General features: G+C 38.8%; 1 protein-coding gene across 17 annotated transcripts in view; it reads left to right on the top strand.

The window, feature by feature from the left end:
• PCDH15 (protocadherin related 15) overlaps window positions 1-19,702 on the top strand; it is an 805,380-nt gene extending 785,678 nt beyond the window's left edge. For 10 of the 17 annotated variants that reach the window (XM_072040284.1, XM_072040283.1, XM_072040287.1 and 7 more), the window contains 6 exons: window positions 7,056-7,077; window positions 8,599-8,637; window positions 10,476-10,549; window positions 11,285-11,417; window positions 12,146-13,702; window positions 16,681-16,810. In XM_072040284.1, the coding sequence (XP_071896385.1) occupies window positions 7,056-7,077; window positions 8,599-8,637; window positions 10,476-10,549; window positions 11,285-11,417; window positions 12,146-13,690 (1,813 nt within the window). In that variant the 3' untranslated portion in view covers window positions 13,691-13,702; window positions 16,681-16,810. Of the gene's footprint in view, window positions 1-1,145; window positions 3,783-7,055; window positions 7,078-8,598; window positions 8,638-10,475; window positions 10,550-11,284; window positions 11,418-12,145; window positions 13,703-16,676 lie in introns of those variants that run through there. The other 7 variants (XM_072040297.1, XM_072040296.1, XM_072040299.1 and 4 more) reach the window with 6 other exon arrangements.
• Window positions 19,703-20,175: the final 473 nt, after the last annotated feature.

Raw genomic sequence — 20,175 nt, 5'->3', positions numbered from 1 at the left:
AAATTTTTTGCAGTTGTTGGGAAAAAGTTTATTTTCAGTCTCATTATTTAAAATAGGGATCTAAGGGCACTCTTTTCTAGCAGGCAGTTTGGGGATACTGCATTTTAAAGTTCTGATTATCTTAAAGTCTGCTCAGTAGTGTTTGGTATTAGAAGTCCTTGAAGAAGGTATGTTAATGAGTCACTCAGAAGTGCTAGGTAAATTCCAGAAAATGGTGAGATATCCTACTTTTGGACTAGAAGTTTAACGTAATCTAACTACAGGGGATTTTCGCTTGGCTAACATGATGCCGAGATGAAATCGGTACACATACAGATACTTCTTTAGATAGATGAATCATAAATGCAAGAATTAATGCCTGTGAAAATCAGTCTCAGAATGGTTAGAGTGCAACATGCATCTCAGCTGACTGGCTTCTTCTCCCACTGGCCTGCACCTTGCAGCTCCAAGCTTCGGGTGTGCCAGGGGCACCTCTGACTGCCCTTGTGGCCAAGGTTTCAGGCTGACTATTGGCTTGGAGAGCAGTTCTAGTTTTACAGCTGACCTGTGGCCACTCCTCAATAGGCAATGCAGGCACACTTAAAGGCTGCCTAACTGTACACATTTTTATAGAATTGCAGAGGTTTGATGCACAATTATTATAAAATGGAATACTCACAGGAATTTTTAAGGTGAACCTGTGTTGGCTGTGTGCTGTATGGCACAGTGCCACTGTTAGTGATGGAAACAAACATACAAACAGGATACATACAGTGATTCCATATTATATCAGAGGGAAACTGTATAACAATAGTACGTAATATTGATTTTTTGTATCACTTGGAAGACAGGGTACAGTACTGACCCTGATACTTTTGAAATCTACGCTTTTTAAGAAGAAGTCAACAATTTTTGAACTTGCTGAGTAGCTAAAATCTTACAGTTTCTCTTCCTCCTAAAGTCATTCTCCCCTAAAGAATATGTGAAAGTAAATGTCTTGCCCAGTAGTCTAGTAGACTTGTGTGTGTGTGTGTGTTGGGTAGTAGTAGTTTGCTGGAAGTATTGTTATGGCTCTGATTCATATCACAAATTCTTTTTTTTCTCTCTCATAAAAATCTATGTCCATGCATGTTTCCTTACATGTGATTATCTTCTTTTCTTTCAAGTCTTTTTCTTCTCTACCATTTCCAACAAAGCAGGGGAAAAAAATCAGTCTTAGAAGAAGGAGATCGTCAGAGAGTTATAAGCAGCTTTGCTTCCCGTGCTATTGAGGCTCACAAGCAATCTAATATCAATGGATCATTGAACAATAATCTCCCCAAATCTTCAAGTAACATTACCTTTTTATCTGATGAGAACCCATTAACTACTCAAAACCCATTGTATGTGGAAGGTTTCACTCAGAGTCCCGCTGCTGCTGGGTTACTACGGAAAAGAAGCGATGCCCTAGATACTCTTTCTCCTATGCACTTAGTCTTGAGAGATGCCTCCTTGGGAGGCAGTCACCGTGCGTGGACGGTACCAGCTCACGTTACCAAAAGACACGTGCCTGGTTCTCTGAGCAGGCCGGTTATCATGGACCCCATTCAGTGGCAACAGGAAAGACTCAAAGCAGAGAATGAAGGAACTGAAAATCAGCCTAGCAGAGATGATCTTAGCAGTCCACTATTTCAAAGAATAAGTGGCCCCAAGTTAACTGTAAAAGAGAAGGCAAGACAATTTGAGCAGCAGGCCTTGCAGGAAATGAAGCAAGTGAAATCTCCTGATGTGAAATCCATCCGTTCGCCAACACACAGCAGCTGTTTCCAAGAAAGAGAGAACGTGCTAGAGCAGTCTCCTAAAAGTGTGGTTGCTTCTCCTTGCCTTCGCTCTTCTCCTCTGTCCTCTCCAACACCTTGTGCTGAAGTAGTTGAGCCTGAGCCTTCCACGGTCCCCTCTGTAATCATCACTCACCACGACTATCCTGAAGAACTTTCTCCTCCACCAACTCGGAAGCCAACTCCTCCGTCTTTTAGGATAAAGAAATCAGTTTGCCAAAGTTTTCTAGCTCCTCAGACCAAAGGAGAAGTTGCAGAAAGCATTCCAGATCCACCTAAAATACCCCCACCCCCACCTCCACTGCTGCCACCTCCACCTCCATCCCCTCCTCTGTTGCCACCACATCCTCCAGCTCCGCCCCCCGTGTCTCTTTCTTCATGTCTTCTTAGCACCCAGCACCTCTCCCCTGCAAAGCATTCAAAACCCCCTGCCAAACAGCCAGCTGTACTGCCACCGGCCCCAGTGCCAGAGCCACCTCCCCGTAGGGAGCTGAAAGGTATTCTTAAAAACATTCAGAATTTAGCAGCAATTGAAAAGTCCGTGGCCAACATGTACAGCCAAATAGACAAAAACCACGTTCTGCCCAAGCACATTTCTAAGCTCAAACCGGTTGCAACACCAGAGCTGCCAAACCCAGAGGCAGTGGCTGAGCACAACCAGCAGAATGGCAGCTTGAGCTGTGTTGTGGAGGAGCTTGAGAAACGCTTTCCATCCCAGTCGACAGCACTGTAATGTTTTCGGTTGGATGTTTTCTGCATGTTACATTTTGAGTGAGATGACTCTAATGCAGCACATGGTATCTGCCTCAGACTCTCCAGAAATTCAGACTTTTTCCTTTTCTCCGCTGTGTATCACTACTGAGTCCTAATCCCAAAATTGAGACTTTGTCTTACCTGTTTCCTCAGAAATTTGTAATGTATGATTTTACAAGTGGTTCTCTCAACACTACGTTGTACTGCTCTATGGCATTGGTTCTTAGTCTTTTTCTACCAGAACTGCTTGGGGAAAACTGTCTATTTGTACCCAAGGATCAGTCATAGGTGACAGAGGGCTTGATCCTGCATTATGATAAGCAGCCTTCACTGTAGCTAATACCACCAAGCAGAACAATTCTTCTGTGTCTGTAATGGGAATCTCTTGCTTTGCCCATAAAATGTACCACCTGGGAGGAATCTTGCTGTCAAATATTGGATGTCAAAGAAAGCAAGTGCTGATAGTAAGCAGGCTCAGCACAGTGAGCCAGCATTATTACAGAAATTCATCTTTTTATTGCGTGGGAGATGATGCAGTGCTCTGTTATGCTGGCTTGCTTTCTTTCAGCTCACATTTGCATCTCTTAAGTCAGAAGAAGGTTTTTCTGTAGATTTGTCAGTAAACCCGTCTGTTTTCCCTCATGTCACTTACATGCCTTCTATTGCTTTTTTATATATATATTGTAACTGCATGTTTAAAGTTTTTATTTTGTAAATGATTTAATGTACAAAGCATTTTTTTTTATTTTGCATGTTCATGTTGATGTCGTCTCTCTAACTTTCATGCTAATTTGCCATGAACTTCAGTTAATACATCTTGCTTATCTTAAAATGTAATAAAGTCATTCTGATTAGTGTCACTAAGTGAATGGTTTATAAGTACTTGTAAAAATCCATGTAATATGGATTTACTTACTGGCTTTTTTGCTCACAGTTATCTAAATCAGACCTTTGCATTAACTATGTCAATTAGTTTGTCCTTTGAAACAAATGGTAAGTAAAAGCATTTTGGCATTTAAGAGAATGTTAGTTTGGTTCAACCTGCAAGTTTCATTTAGTTCTTTGCCAAAATGAAGAATATTCATGTTTAAAATGAATATTTTTTAAAGCAGTGGTAAAGGCATATATTACAGAATGAAGAAAAATTAAAATTCAGTTCAATATCAAACATATAATTATGAGCAAAAAGGTACTTATTTATCAGAATGTCTAGAGATACTCAGCATTTCTGTGGTGCTTGGCTTTTTCTCTCTTTTTTTTTTTTTTTTTTTTTAATCTGCGGTTAGGACATGTATGGATGCTTCAGTCGGAAACTGCTGAAGGTAGTTTGTCTTTTTTTTTTTTTTCCTCAGAGCCAAACTTCATGATCTCCATCATGCAAGTTTTGCTGATGTATTAGAATTTTTCTATGCAAAATGAAGTCCTGCACTCTTCTTGTGCTAGATTGTAGTTCCAAGACAGGTAACAATTAGGAACTGTACCCAAACATGTGCAGGGAATGATTATCCATTACAGCATTTTTACTGTAAGAGTCAATATAATTTGAGATTCACACAGATAGATTAGCTGCCAATCATACTAAATAGCTCTGAGTGGCGCAACTGCAGCACCAGCAGCAAACTGTCAAAGATTAGCGCTATTAGACAAACGTTTAAGATTTAAGATCCAGAATTGGAAGATGGCTTACATGTGTGCCTTCTTCTGTGTACTTCTTGTGGTCCAGGTGTGGAGGCAGTGGGACAATTGAAAGTGTGCACAGATGAGCATGAGAAGTTACTGTGCTAAGCGTAACAGATGCTTTTGTGTAGCTCTCTACATCACTAGTAAAATACTAGACAAATACAAAATAAGTTTGCAGTGTATAGTGTCATACAGTAGAGTTGCAGGTGCTTAGTAGTTCAAAAGATAAACTTCAAAGGTTTTATTCAGCTACAATTATCTGTAGCATTCCTTAGGTAGAAAGGTTGGACGTCACACAAAAACTCCATTTTAAATATTTCATCCAATCACTCAGAAGAGTCTGTGGGGGTCGTGGTAATCAGCTCTTCACTAATGAGGAGCACCTACCTTTTCTAATTCTTTAAACCCTTATTAAGTTGGAGGGTTTATGAAACCTAATTTATTTTTGACTGTAATTAATGCAACCTTTGTTCTTTAGTTCATTTCTTGAACAGCCCTTATTAAAAAATAAAAATTGATTAGACTGGGAAATAAACTATACCAATAGCATGTATTTTAACCTACTCTAGGGAGGTTCTGTCCCATTGAAATATCTGGGTGCTACTAGAGCTCTGCAGCACTAGGACGTATGACAACCAATACACTACTTGGCAAAATGTTGACCGTATACAAGCTTATTGACCCCTCCTTGGGTTGTCTGGGTTGTCCAATTTATTTTATTACTGTCAGATGTGACCCTGGATATAGCCCTGGTCCTTTTATCAGAAGCTTGACTGGGTTGAGTCCTGAGCAGGAGCAGAGATTGCATCTGTGGAGAACTCTTCTTGCCTTTGAACTATCTGCAAAGCTGAAATGAAGCAGTAATCATCTCATCTCCCCTCCAGGTTCTTGTTCTCTTTAGATTCTAGTTATGAACTGCAGGAAACCTCCATTTCAAGAGTTGGGGCAAACTGATAAGCAGTTGCCTCCACTGAGTAGTATCTGTAGTATTTGGATTTTATGATTCTTACACTTTTAATGTGAAAACAGATAAAAAATATGAAATAGCAAATGCCTGGTGGGATGCCAGTAATTGGGAAAATTGTTTTTTTAGGCAAATCGCAGTTCTTTAACTCATGTTAGCAGCACAGTCCTGTGAAGGTTGCCAGTGTTTGTACATGTAAATTCATTCTTGTTTCATCTGTCATGTTAGCACCAAGAGTGTGTAAGTAGGTGCCATATTATCCTACATCATCATAGGCATTATGTTCTTGCTTTCCATTTTTTGCATTGAAGATTTCTCTCTGACTGTAGTGAAGTCTAGCTGCTAATGTCTATCCAGAAGCAATTCCTCCCTCAGTGGAGAGCTTTAAGTTCCTTCCTGGAAACAAATGATGTTGTTTTGACCTTTGGCTTTTTCTCAGAATAGAGATCCTTGTGCTGTATTGAGTGAATGGACATTTTTTGTCGAGCTATTTTTTCTTCTAATCGTGACCACACAAAACTGTAAGAAAAGTATATGCATCTCTAAACACAATGTGGTGCTATTTTTAAGAAAGTTGAATTCCAAATTCAATTAGAATTCTTTATAGTACGATTTTAATCTGTGATGCAGTGACTACTCAAGAACAATTAAGATTAATAGGCTTACTTATCCTCTCTGCAATACAAGACCTTCTTTTTCTGAAGATTGCTGTAGGCGATAGGGAAACTAAATACAGTGTTGCTCAAGTGGGCTTTGAAAAGTCACGTATTGTCTTGTGATGATAAATCTTCATTTCAGTTGTTCATTAGTTTCATATTATATGGGCAACAGCTTTAATGTAATTCTGATAATCAATTCCATGTGTTGAATATTAATAGAAAATTTTAGAGATGATGATAGTAAAGAATAATAAGGACTTGTACTCTGTTCTTTATTGTTTACTCAAGTGTAATTAATGAATTTCCCTAGACTGTCGTCTGCATAGTAGGTTAAGCTCAGCATACTTCTGAGCATTTATTCTTCCCTTCTTAAAAATAAAATTAAAAAATTCCATGCCTATCCTTAATAATAATACCAAATTGCTGTTTGCTATCTTTGTATAAACCATTATAATCTTCTGGCACAAAATGTGAAAATGCAGACCTTGATAGATGTAAGTGCATTTGTCATGCAATGCGAATGGCTCCAAGAAAATGAATTAAAACAACAACAACAACAAAAATCCAACGAGATCAACAGTACAAAGCCTGTGGCAAAATAATCATAGATAGCTAAAATAATGTAACTGCCCTCTGCAGAGCAAGTGTTAGGAAATGTGTAATTTTAATAATAATGTGTTAAATTACTAATAGAAGCTTCAGGCCAATTTCTAGCAAGTCCATTGTGGATAACGAAAGTCCAGAAGCAGTAGAGAAACTGTTCACTGCTTAAACACTCAGGTGAAATAACAGAGTCTCTGTAGATGGTGTTTGTAGGTCTGAGACAACAGAGAAGGTGACTTGGCAGGGCCTGTCTTGGAGAGAGAAAGGAAAAACCAAGCACAGCATTTACCCTGCTCCCCTTTGCTGTGTTGCACTGGGTGCACTGGCTCTCTGGCTTGTGGGGACTGGGGATTTCTTCTCATTCATTTGCAAGCTAAAGCAAGAAAAGATCCCAAAGACTCACTGGCCTTTCTCATGCAATAATTTGTATGTGCAGAGCAAATCTAAAGAAAAACATATTTTATATTGTAGATATGTATTTCTTTTCTTGCTAGTAATCGCATTTTCTTTTCATCTCTCCAGAAAGAATGGCAATATGCATCTTATGCAGTCTAGCAGAAATATACTAATACTTTTTTTTTTTCTTTTTCTGACTTCAAGGCGAGGATATGCACAGCAAGAGGTAAGGCTGTTCCCTAGTTACATTTAAATTACTAATTATATCAGCAAACTTTTTCCATTCAAACCTGTGTTATGAAACAATGGCTATTTTAGAGACCGTAAATACAAAGTGGTTCAAAAAGCGTGTATGTATTCACGAGCTGTCCTTTTCAGTGGTAGCTTGGAACCATCGTGGCACAAATGTAACCTCCAGGCCAGGAGACTGCTGCTTGACAGCCTGCCAAAAAGTTCCGTAGGGCATTGCTTCCATTGCTTGCTGTGTTTTACTACAGCAGATCTAATCATCTGCTGCTGCCCGCTGTCACGGGCTCAGTACAGACATTTTCTTTAACCCACTGTGGCCTGTCCCTGCAGTGTCTTTCTTCCAGCAATGAGTTACATGAAGAATTTTCTCCAGAATCTAAATCTAAATGTAAATGAACTGATTGAATAATGACAAAGTTCTCTGACATCTGACAGATAGTGTTTCTATCATAAAGGTTGGTATTTACTCATGAGTGCTTTATCATTTTTATTAGTCTTAGGATGAGCTTCTGGAGGCTACTGTTCCTTATTCAGTAGTTTGTTGTGCTGTGATTTGGCCTCCTGATTTGCAGAGCTGATTTATGTCTCACAATTCAGCTACAGAGCTTTCCTGTCTCCCAGGGTTTGGTTTTGGGCTGAAATAGTGCCACCAAATTTTGGGAGGAGTATTCAGATAACAGTATTGATCTCCCTGAATAAATCTGATCCTAATTTACAAAACTGCACATTAATGCATATTAGTCTAATTCATTTACAGAAAACTGGAGGTGCAGACTAAATAACAAAGCGACTGCTGAAAATGACCTGTGTTTAACTATGATGCACCATGTAGGTCTGTCAGTCCTCTCTGTGCGAGCTCCAGGGGTCTCCCTGCTCACCCCAGCATGCTGTTCTCACAGTGTCCTGCACAGAGTAAGGCATCACAGATAAGCTGTAAAGAAAGTGAGATAATGTTTCACTATCTAATTGGGATTGTGAATTCAGGTCTATTTGTGGTTGCAAGGCATTCAGTTAAAAGCTACAGAAGTACAGAAATACAGATAGAGGACTGAAGTGATGGTACTGCAGCAGAAGCTTGGGGTAAAAGTCAAGGTACTTCAGGTTTTTAGTAGCTGAATTAGAGGCTTTTCTACAAACCCAGAGGTTTGTTTTCTACCCATTGTGGGGAATTTTTGTTTGCTGTTGTTTCCCTGCTTTCTACAGCACACACAACAAAATAATTCTATTGGGCTCTGATAAAATTCCTTGAGCTAAATAATCTAGAGAATCACCACATAAACTGGAAAGTTGATTTCAGACTATAAAGTGATAATACAAGAGTAGGTGCTTAGCAGTTTTCTCCTTCTCAGTGAATATGGAAGCACCCGGGTGACTGCCATATGAAAGGCTCTGAAGGACCTGTGTTGTTAAGATTTCTTTCCAATCTTAATTCTGACACAAATGACTTGTGTTTTAATTGTTACTGCCTAATTAACACCTTTCTAATTTTCTTCTGTAGCAACAGCAGTTGCTGAGACCTTCTCTTCTTAGACCAGAGGTACCAGTATTTTTCATGTCTTAATTGTTCAATAACAGTTAAAAACGGCTTTTACATTATTTCCTAATCAAAACTCATCTTTGCTGGGTAATTTTTTTCCTGACTGTCTTAGTTGAAAAGGAAAGTTCTAACGCTTGTTAATCCATTTATGTAGTTTTTAAATACCCGGAATTTATTGTCTCTTGTTATTTTGGCTGCTCATGGCTTGGATGAATATCCTGTTCACTGGATGAAGAACTGGCTGGATGGCTGGGCCCAAAGGGTAGTCATGAATGGACATAAATCTGGTTGGTGGCCAGTCACAAGTGGTGTTCCCCAGGTCTCCGTACTGGGGCCAGCTTTGTTTAATATTTCTGTCAACCATCTTGATGAGGGGATAAGTTTGCAGACGACACCAAGTTCTGTGTTGATCTGCTTGAGGCCAGGAAGGTTCTGCAGAGGGATCTGGATATGCTGGACTGATGGCTGCATCCAGTCGTATGGCATTTAACAAGGCTAAGTGCCAGGTGCTGTGCTGGGGTCCTAACAACCCCACAATGTGCTACAGGTCTGAGGAAAAGTGGCTGGAAAGCTGCCCAGAGGAAAAGGGCCTGAGGGTGCTGGTCCACAGGTGCTGTACATGAATCAGCAGTGTGCCCAGGTGGCCAAGAAGGCCAGCGGCATCCTGGCTTGTGTCAGAAATAGCATGGCTAGCAGGAATGGGGAAGTGATTGTCCCTTGTACATGGCACTGGTGACTCTGCACCAGTAGTGTTGTGCTCAGATTTGTGCCCTCACTACAAGGAAGATGGTGAGTTGCTGTGATGCCTAGAGAGAAGAGCAACGAAGTTGGTGAATGGACTAGAAAGTAGGACACATGAGAAGCAGGTGAGGGACCAGAGGTTGTTTAGTCCGGAGAAAAGGAGGCTGAGGAGAAATCTCATTGCTCTCTACGACTACCTGAAAGGAGGGAGTAGTAAGGTGGGTGTCTTTCTCGTCTTGGCTGACAAATGTTAGGGCAGGAGGAAATGGCCTTAAGTTGTGGCAGGGGAGGTTTAGATTGGGTATCAGGAAGAATTTCTTCACAGAGAGCACAGTCAGCCATTGGAATAGCCTGCCCAGGCAAGTGGTGGAGTGGCCATGCCTGGAGGTATTTAAGAGATGTGTGGATGTGGAATTTAGGGACATGGCTTAGTGGTGGACTTGGTTGTGTCAGGCTGATGGTTGGACTTGAAGATGCTAAGGGTCTTTTCCAACCTAAATTATTCTGTGATTTTGCCCTTGAGCATCTTTGAGTTGCTTCCATGTGCTTCATCACACAGACGGAAAACTATCCTAGCTTCATGTCCAGATTCACAGAGAGAATAATTCCCTTGCTATTCAAGCATGATCTATTTTTTCAGATAATTGGTCAACTGATAATAGATGATTGTACCTGGAGATGAACTAAGCCTGCCAAGTTAATGGAAGTATTAGTACGCTGCAGTGAAGTGCAAAGACAGTTCTTGTTTATAAACACAATACTTTCCGTTTCAAATCTTTTAGACCCAATGTGATTCCCTGAATAAGCAAAGTGTATTTGCAGTGAGTGGATGGGAGATTTATGCAGGGTAAGTGAGACAGTGTCCCACACCAGCAAGCGCCTACATTTAGCTGACTTAGAACAGTCACTCCCAGGACATACACCAGGGTGAGGGTCATTTAAAGCTTGTGTTGATTTCTCATTGTGGTTCTTGATGGATAACAGTGTTCCTTGAATTATTATAGTTCTTTTTTTTTTTTTCTTTTTTTTTTTTTTCTTCACTTGGATACTGTTCTTTGGGTCTTTATAGTCAGTCAATTGGTGTTCTCTCTCAACAGGAATTAAGTATGGAGTCTGGAATTGATCCAGGGCAGGAATACTATGGACAAGATTACTACAGTTATGAGCATGGGTACATTTTCATTTTTCCTATGTATTTCTAAACATTCTGCTTTTCAAGGTTGGTGATGTTTATTATTACAGCGCCTAATCTGTAGACTTCCCTTCACCTCAGGATTCCTTTAGTCTTTGCATCCATTAATGAGTATGCTGACACCAAAACTCACTTCTTGAAAGTTAAAGGGACATCGTGTAACTCCTTGCTTCTTCAGGAATCCAATTATTGCACCACAGTGTGCATACCCCATTTATCATGCCATTTTTATATTCTTTTTTATTTGCATATATCTGCTGTCTTGGAGATGAATTTACATGATCTCCTCCCCTTTTCTGGCTCACCAACCTGAGTTCAGTGATACTTTCTGCTCATAGTTGCTAGCCAGCATCTGGGTTTTTACATTTACCTAGAAAAATATCATCCTGCCTTGTCTGGATAAAGTCTGTTTGACTGCAAGCACTTAGGGATTTTGGCTATTCTTACAAGCTTGCAAGGATTCTCCAGAACCGATCCTACAGAATCTATTCTTTCATCCCTCAATTAAAAAAAAAAAAATAAAAATTCAGGTACCTGGAAAAGAAGGTCGTTACATCCAGGAGGTCCCAGAGACCTGGCAGCTGGGATTCCCTCTGGTTGCAATGGGCGTTGGGCCAGTTGCAATAGTTTGTAGTTTGCACATTTGTAGCTGTGTGTGGAGACACACATGAGTACATTGATGCATGTTATAAAGAACTGATGGTGTTTTGCCAGGTATGAACTGCCTCAGTATGGGAGCCGCCGCAGACTGCTGTCTCCTTCGGGGATGTACGATGAGTATGGAGAAGTCGTGGTGGAGAATGATGGTGGCTACTACTACAGCCCACACGGGTCAACAGCAGAAGAGGTAAGCATCTCTGGCGTGTTGAATCTGTCTCTGCAACAAGTCGAAGCATTGGTAAACCTTATCAAATGGATTTTGTAATCAGAATACTCTATATAGACCAAATAAGCAGCTCTTCCAATCCTAATCATTTGCTGTTGTGATGGCCAGTAGAGTTTGTGTCAGAAATGAAAAGGAATTGCAAAGTTTCTTTTAATATGCACATTAGTTTTTCCCTTAATGTAGATTTCTACTTCAGTGAAAATACACATGGCCTTAGGTAATTCCATTTTATGTTCTTAACTGAATGGAGTGTTACTAATATTCAGCCTATAACTGGCGATTTTCCAGTGAGAAAAATAGTCACCTAAACTAATTTAACGTAAAGTTTACAACTGAATGTAAGGAAATTCTGAAATATCAGTGTCAGCCAGAAGAAATGTTAGTTTTTTAAACTTAATATTCAGAATTACCAGACTCTTAATCCATCGCATGGGTTTTTATTAAATGAGAATAGAGAACATTTATGAACCAGTATTTTCCCTGTTGCCAAGGCAAGGTAGTTGTGGACTTGCAGCCTCTTCTACGAGTAAAGCTTCCTCATAACTTTGGTAAAAAGCTATTCTAAAACAAGTTAGTTAGTTTTAATCCTGGGAAAAAAATGTTGCATTTGTTCCTACTGACTTAGGCTATGAGTTTTTGTAATACCTATATTTCAAATTGTAATCAAGTTCCATTTTCATAATTTGCAGGGAATGAGTCAAGTCAGAGGTCCTTCAAGCAGAGGTATAAGCCAGAGAGCAGGGGCTCAAATAGAAGGTAGACCTTTAGGTGGTGGGATGGATCTAAGGTATGGCTCTGGAAGAGTATATAGAACCAGCCAGGGGAAAAGGAAACTAAAAGCAGTGATGCATTTAAGTCGTGTAGCAGTCAGTGCTCACAAACCAGTAGGAAGAGCTGAGTCTGCTCGTTCTCCGTGGAAGAAAGCAAAGATATTCCCAATGATTCTGCAGAAAGTGAAAGCCAGTAGGAAAGATTCCAGTTATGCCAAGTTGATGTCAGCTCGCCAAGTGGTTGATGAGAAAAGCATGATTATCAGGGGAAGTTACTTCCAGAAATCAACAGATGACAGACCTTCAATGAGAAAGCTAAATCACGTGTTAAAACGCATTAGCATCTCCAGAAAATTTCAAGATGCAAGAGGAAAAGGAGAGGAAGAATATGAAACAGATGAAGCAAAATCAGGAGTTTCAATAAGCATCACAGCAGAGAGCGAACATGAGGATAGTGATTATGAGAAGGAGAAGAAGAAAAAGAAGAGAAGAAAATACTCTTCAGATGAGTCATCAGTGAAGAGTAGTAGCTCTGGCTCGGAGTCAGAAGATAAAGACTATTTGAAAGTAACTCTGGACCAAGATGAAGCCACTGAAAGTACTGTGGACTCTGATGAGGAAACTGGGCGTGATTTGGGGGATTCAGATGATGAGTCTGGATCCAGCTCCAGCAGTGAATCAGAGGAGGACTCTTCTGAAGAGGATGGTGATGAGGAAGAGTCTGATAGTGATGAAGATGATAGCCTCTCAAGGAGCTCATCTACACAAAGTTCATTCAGCAAATCGGGGACTAGTGAGTCCAGCAGTAGAAGAAGCATTGAAAGGTCAAGTATAAAAAGTAGGAGAGGTAGCTCTCGTGGTAGAGTGAGGCGATCCAGCCAGAAATCAAACATCAGCTCTACTGCATCAGGTACAAGCTACAGGAAAGCTTCAGGATCCAGCTGTAAGAGCAAAACTTCTTCTGCCAGCCTTGAAATAGAAGACACGATAGAAGAGGTTTCAGAAGAAGATGAACAAGAAGATACGGACCAAGTTGGTGCAAGTCCTGATGCAGATAACACAAACAATAGCGCAGTTTCTGAAACATCTGCAAATGCAAGAGCTGTTGCTAACAAAGAAGGCGAGAGAGGAATATCAGGAATTAATGGTGAGGATAGTGAGGATGAAAGCACAGAAGAGGTTGATACAGATGCTAGTGACAAGGAGAAAGCTATCAGTAAGAATGAATCTTCTTGTCTAGAAAGTGAAATCAGTGTTACTTCCAAAGGTACTGAAGGGACAGCTAGTGCCCCTTCTAGCAAAACTGCTACTTCCCCTGATACTGGGAATCAAAGTTCTGACACTATTATGAAAAGAAAGAAAATAGAAAAGATATCCCAGGAACACAGTCAGTCTCAGTCAGATGAGACCCTCAATACTGCCATTACGGAGTCAGAGGCTGCTGGTGATTCTACGTCCTTTTGAAAAACAACAACAGTAGGTGGAGATTTTGCAATAAGGCGTGATCTTGTTTGCTGTGCCTTCTGTGTGGTCTTTCCTAAAAAATTCATGCTTGACTAGAGGTAGCCAAACAGAAAAAGGCAAAGCTTATTGCATCAGCATTTAAATCTTTTATGCTTTGTTAAGGATAGAACTATGGAAAACCAAACTAATAAAATTCCTCTGAAAGATTACTCAGGTATACTTACTGATGGATATAGAAGGACTTAACATTGTTCTTTCTCTGCTAATTTCAGTAATGTAGTTAAAGAGACACTGTGCTAATTTTTTTTTACATTTAATGCTTTGGCATTATGTATATAGTGATGCAAAAGTACATGGCATTTTGCATTAGCTGTGATGGGTAGCTCAATAAGCGTGGTGGCACAAACCTGTTAAGAGCCCTGTGCTCAGGCAGGTTATGTCTGTGTCACAAAATAGCACTTACAGGAAGGAAACGGTGCAAAACAGATGGGATTCAGTGGAGAACAGGAATGAGGATGAAGATTTATAACTTAAAGGTCATAAATGGTTTCATCACATTTCACTACCATATAAGCATTTGTTAAACTTCACCTGAGTTCTCTGTTGTTCCTCCCTATTTTCTGGGAGGAAAACTAAAATTACAGCACAGTAATATTCCCCAAACTGCTGGATATTACTAGCAGCGCTGAGATTAAACTGCTTCTGGATTATGGGATTCAAGTATTGTTGATGTACAAGGCAGGAGTGCAGAGGTAGGTGTACAATGTGAACTCAATAAGAAGGGGAAATTAGGTATATTTTCTAACTTCTGCCTTTCCCACTTTACTGTGTGTGGTTTGGATTTTTTTTTTTTTGGGGGGGGGGGCTGTTTTTTGTTTGTGTTTAATGAATATATTAAAAGTTTGAGATGCATAATGGCAAAGTATTGCTGGCTAACTATGTTGTTCAGTATGTTGATATTTATACCTTTTAAAATTCACTGTGCTGCAATATCTGATGTCATTCAATAGAGAAATCTTATAGTACATTTCTGCTCAGAATGAGCATGATTGCCTAGGAAGGATTTCTGTTATTTACAACTTAAGTTGTCATCTTTGTGTTTTCATATAAGAAACAATCCCTGCATGATTTACTGCTTTGCCGAGCTCTTATCCATGCTGCCAGCACACCAAGTATGAAAGCTTTGTATACACACAATCTATCTGTACTTCATCTGCCTTTTATCAAAAGCCAGAGAATTGTTTCTCAACCAGTTATCCAAATAAGCAACAGAAAGCTTAAATAAAATTAAAGCTTTGAGCCAGTATTGGATTAGTCTTATGAGTACTTTTGAGCTAGTACAAATTTGGCTTTGGGCATGTGCACCAAAACTCTGCCAGGAAGTCTCTATTACAGGGAGCAAGAAAAATGTTTGAATTTTAATGATACTGATAATGATACTTCATAATGTTATATAATGATACTTCAGCCTGCTGGGGAGTTACCTTGGAAGGGCAATGGGTGCTGAGCTGTAAAACGTGATAGTAGCTTTTCATTTTCTGTCTGGAATTCCATTTGAGATGAGAACTGGGTTTATGATGACTCACTTTTTTGTATTCCCATATAGCACGAAATTGTAGCTGACATGATATTTTCCCACAGATCCCATTTAAACAAGTTAGTCTGTTCATCCACCTGAATACGTATGTGTGAAGAAAATTATATGTCTTTATCAGGAACAAATGAATAGGCCTATAAGTAATTTGTATAAAGTGTAACTTCTCAAAGCTTAAGAATTATCATCACCCGTTTCTCTCTGGCATGATATTCTTTCTCTAAAAACTGTCTTTTCTTAAGTGCATGTGTATGTATTGCAGTGGGATTTAACTGTGATGGTATCTGCTGCCTTAGTGAAACAACAGCGTTTGCTTTATTAATTCAAGAACAATGGTAGCTTGTTTAAGTGTATCACCAGAAATCAATCATAAATTAAGTAATGGGTTTTTTGTAATCAATATTAGTACAAAGTTCCTGCAACATGGAAATTGTTTGCATTAACTTGTTAAGAATGTGTATAGGTTACATAAAATCAAAAGTCTCATTTCTCCACCATCTTTTATTTAATAGCAAAGCATCTCCATTGGTTCCTCTAGATTGGAATTGGCACAAAGCCTTACATCAATCTTTCTAACCAGCCAATTTTGCCAGCATCGTGCCTGAGAGTTTCCCTTGTGTAGGTCCTGAGATATTTTTCTCCTGGACATAGTGTGCATATAAAGTAGCTTTTCTCAGTGCCGTTTCTGTGCAGAATTTACAATTCAGTAATACTCTGAATAAAAACTTCTAAGGCCTTCATAAGCATTTACCCCTTTGTGCAGTATTGTATTAGAAGTATCACACAATTTTGTCATCACCAATGCCTTCCTGTTTGTCTTATAAAGTGGTAGTAATCTAGTTGATTTTCCTATTTTTGTAACACAGACCAAGACATAGCTTTGTTGAAATATGTCTCGCTTACTAATACTGCAATTTACAGAAGTTAATTCTCAGGAAGTAACATCTCTTTTCCCAGAATTCTCAAAAGAAGATGCACTTCGACTTAATTGCAGCACTGCTGAATGCATCTGTAGCAACCCCTCACTGAATTTGTCATTACTTGAAAAAATATATTTTTTTTATACCTTTATATCTTTTATACCTTGTTTTATACCATTTAAATGAAAGGAGGCTGTTCACAAACTAAAATGAGTTTATCCTTGTAACTTTCAAGTACAAGGAATTGATTGAATTGATTGTGTGTTTAAGCAGTAGGCATACATGGTAGTGGCACAGAGTGGTAATAAGAAGAGTTAGGAAATACCAATGTACAATCTAAAAGGAATAGTACAAAATGCCAAGTTAAAATTTCACACTAAATATCTAGATAAAAGATGAGATAGATAGGAAAAAGGACAAAAAGCTGTAAGAAATCATTCAGAGATTTAATAACATTTCTGTTTATCATTAAACAGTGGGCCAGAAAGAAAAGGATCAAGTTGATAGTTGACCCAGAGTATGAGACCAGCTCCACTGGAGAAGACAGCGCGCCTGATTCCAGCCAGAGGAATCGTCTTAATAACCCCAATATTCAAAACAACGTCAACGGTAACATCTACATTGCACAGAATGGCTCTGTTGTCAGAACCCGTCGTGTTTGCCTTGCTAATAATTTAAAAGTCACATCTCCAGTGAGGCTGGGGAAACAATTCAAGAAACTGGACAAGCTTGCAGTGACACATGAGGAGAATGTCCCACTGAACACATTGTCAAAGGGACCATCTTCTAGTGATAAAATGAACACGAGGCCTTGTAGCGTCTCATTTGCTTCCTCTATAGGGGCTGAAAACATAGTAGCAAAGCCAGGCGGCTCCAAAATGAAAAGCACAGAAGAGCAGGAATCAGTTGTTGATAACGAGGATGTCAAAGAGCCCTTGGAGTCACACAGTGAACACACACAGTCAGATGAAGAGGAGCTCTGGATGGGCCCTTGGAATAATCTTCACATACCAATGACAAAACTGTGATTTTTTTTTTTAATTTTAATTTTTACTTCAGTTTATAATAAACTGCGCTTTTTATTGTCACTGAAGAAAATGTATGAAGTTTGTATCATGCACATATGTTGTATACTACAAATTACATGCTTTAAAGTTTAAAAAAAAATTTGCACTCACATTTGTACCAATTAATTGTCCCCCCCCAACAACTGTTTTGACAGGCTCCCATTTCACTAAACAATACTTCATTTAAGTTAATTAGATTTTTTATCTTGATTTATTGTTTAATAAATAGTAAACTACTAATAACTGCACAGCAACATTTGGTTAACTTTTCAGACAGTTCTATACATGCCTAGCTTGTTTTTCCTGTAATGGTACTTGTGGCTATACTGTTTAGATTTGGAAAATTGTCTATTTATGTTCAAGATTTATATCCAGAGCTCTTGATTCTGAACTCAGAGTAATAAATTAAAAATAAATCCATGAAAGTCAATGGAGCAGATCTGCTGGTTTAAATTTGAGTAACAATACCAAAGTCAATAGTGATACACCATTTTTTTCCAACAGACGATCTCACTCAATACTGAAATAGCAAACTAATGTAAGAGTGGAATCGGGGTTTGTAAGGCTGTAGCATTGTTAAACAGGAAAGTGGAATAGAAGATTAAATAAGATAAAATTGCAAAGAGGAAGGAAATGTAGAGCAATTAATCTTATTCAGAGTTACCTTGCTGTGGTTTGTTCATTTTCTTTTGTAAATTAGCTCATTCCAATTTTCTTCTCTAGTCAATTTTTCATCTTTTCATCTCTTCCCAGATCAGTGCTGTTTTCTTCTTTATATGGTCTTTAGCTCCAGTTTTTATGCTCCATCAATAATTGTCATTCTATGGCTATATTCCTCTGAAATAAACCAGGATGATACAGGACTCTGTGAGATAGAACTAGGTATAAAAAGTAATTAATGAGAAGGGGATAGATACATTTTCAAGCCTAGCTAGCTTTTGGGTTAAATGGTACAATCACCATTCCACTCTGATAGTGTTGAACATAAACCTGCTGTAAAGACAAATGGATCATGGTGAAGGGGATAAAAAGCGAACACTTTCTGAGACTAATATGCAGAAATGCAGCTGTGAAGGGCAAGGGGTGTCAGAATACAGAATTGTTTCAAAATCTTTTAAGTGAGCATTACTTGTAAAATACACTGCATAAAATACTGGTAGCTGCTTTTAATTTCTGTTTATAACTCGAGCTAGTGAGTGTGTCACGTTACAAATTCAACAGGGAGCTGAGAAACATCATTGTTCATAACCACCAAGTAATACTTAAAAGATATTAACAATGCAGAGCAAAGTATTCTCCTCCAAGGTGATATTAAGAAAAAACATATGTGTATATTTATACATGTGAGAAAAGTGTCCTGTTGTGTTATGCCAACTTTTTCTTCAGGATGAGATCAAACTAGTTGTGAGAGCAATATGGGTACCTCTTGAAAGATGGAAAGAGTCCACAGCTAAATGCGTGCAACTAATAAGGAAAGGATTGGCATCATCATTCTTTCCCTGGTGCTGTACCACAAGATCTGGATGACAATAGCTGTTGGTTCTGCTCTGGCAGTCAATGGACTTGTGCTGCTTTGATTTTGTTCATTTTTCCCTTTCACAGGTTATCCTACAGGAAATTCCTCTTAATGTTTGTCTTCAGAAGCTGTTTGCATGTTACGGTGATGTAAATGTCACATTTCTGTCAAATACCTCCTTTTCAACCTGAGGTTTCCGACCAAATATTTTGAGATGGTGCTTGTTTTTGGGCATGAGAAATGCAACATAGACTACCATATGAGAAAAAAAAAAAAAAAAAAAAAGACAAAAAAAAAAAAAAGACTGGGTATTTCTTGCTCCTCTTTTTCCCTTGGCATATATGAACTTGCTACCTAACAAAAAATAGCTGTTTGGAATTTAGCTAGATTCTGAACATACAGACAAGAACGATGGAAGGAACAAAAACAACAAAAAATCTATTATTTGAAATATCTAGTAAAATGTTATATTTTAATCCTGTTTAAGATACTGTTGTTATTTCTCTGCATCAGTTTTTTTTCAAGATCTGTCAATTCAATTTTTACTGCAGACTCTAGGGTCATAACGCTTTTTAGAGGAACATCATCTTCCAGCTACTCTCAATTTTCTACCTACCTGTTTTCATTAGAGACGCACAGCTCTGCCAGCTTGCGTGCTGTGGAGGATTGTCATGCCTATCACTGGTGGTCAGCGGTACAGTGCATGCTTATCAAGCACAAAACCTGTCAATACCTTCTCTTTTGTGCTGTCCATGTGCTCATATCTTTTCCCACAATGCAAAGAGCTTAAAAACTTTCACCCTTTCAGGAATGGGCAGGGTTTGTCTAGAATCTAACTTGATTTTAGCTAAACTTGTAAAGACTTTAATGACCTGAATGAATACTGACTGAAAATAAAGGGCTTTGTAAAATCTTTTACAGGTTCAGAAGACTTTAGGGGTGTATTTTTTTTTCCTTTTTTTTTTTTTCCTCCCTCCTGTGGCTGTAACACTATAAATAGTGTAAATTAATACAGATTTTAAACTGTTAGCAGACAGTGGGCGCCAGAACCAGTAGCAATAACAGTACATGCTGATAGAGTAAAAAATGGTTACATCCACTTTCTTGTGGCAAGTTTTGTATTAGCATTGCTTTTATGGATACAGTAAATAAAATAGAATATCTGGGTCTTGGGATATAATTTTCAGCTATTTAACCACTGAAATTTGCAGAGCTGATGATGCAAGGCATAAGTATTTTCCCCTGGGTGGCACAACTGCTCAATGGCTGACCGATCAAGGTGATACTCATTGCTCCTGACATTGATTTAATTTGTATGCTCCTCTAAGCAGGCACTAACAGTTTGATGGCTTGTGCTACGTCTTCCATACAAGAAAGGTTCCTATGAC

The sequence above is a fragment of the Anas platyrhynchos genome, chromosome 6 (genome assembly GCF_047663525.1).
Source record: "Anas platyrhynchos isolate ZD024472 breed Pekin duck chromosome 6, IASCAAS_PekinDuck_T2T, whole genome shotgun sequence".
Taxonomy (NCBI): domain Eukaryota; kingdom Metazoa; phylum Chordata; class Aves; order Anseriformes; family Anatidae; genus Anas; species Anas platyrhynchos.
Note: the sequence above shows the minus strand (reverse complement) of the source record. Positions and strands in the feature narration are given on the sequence as shown.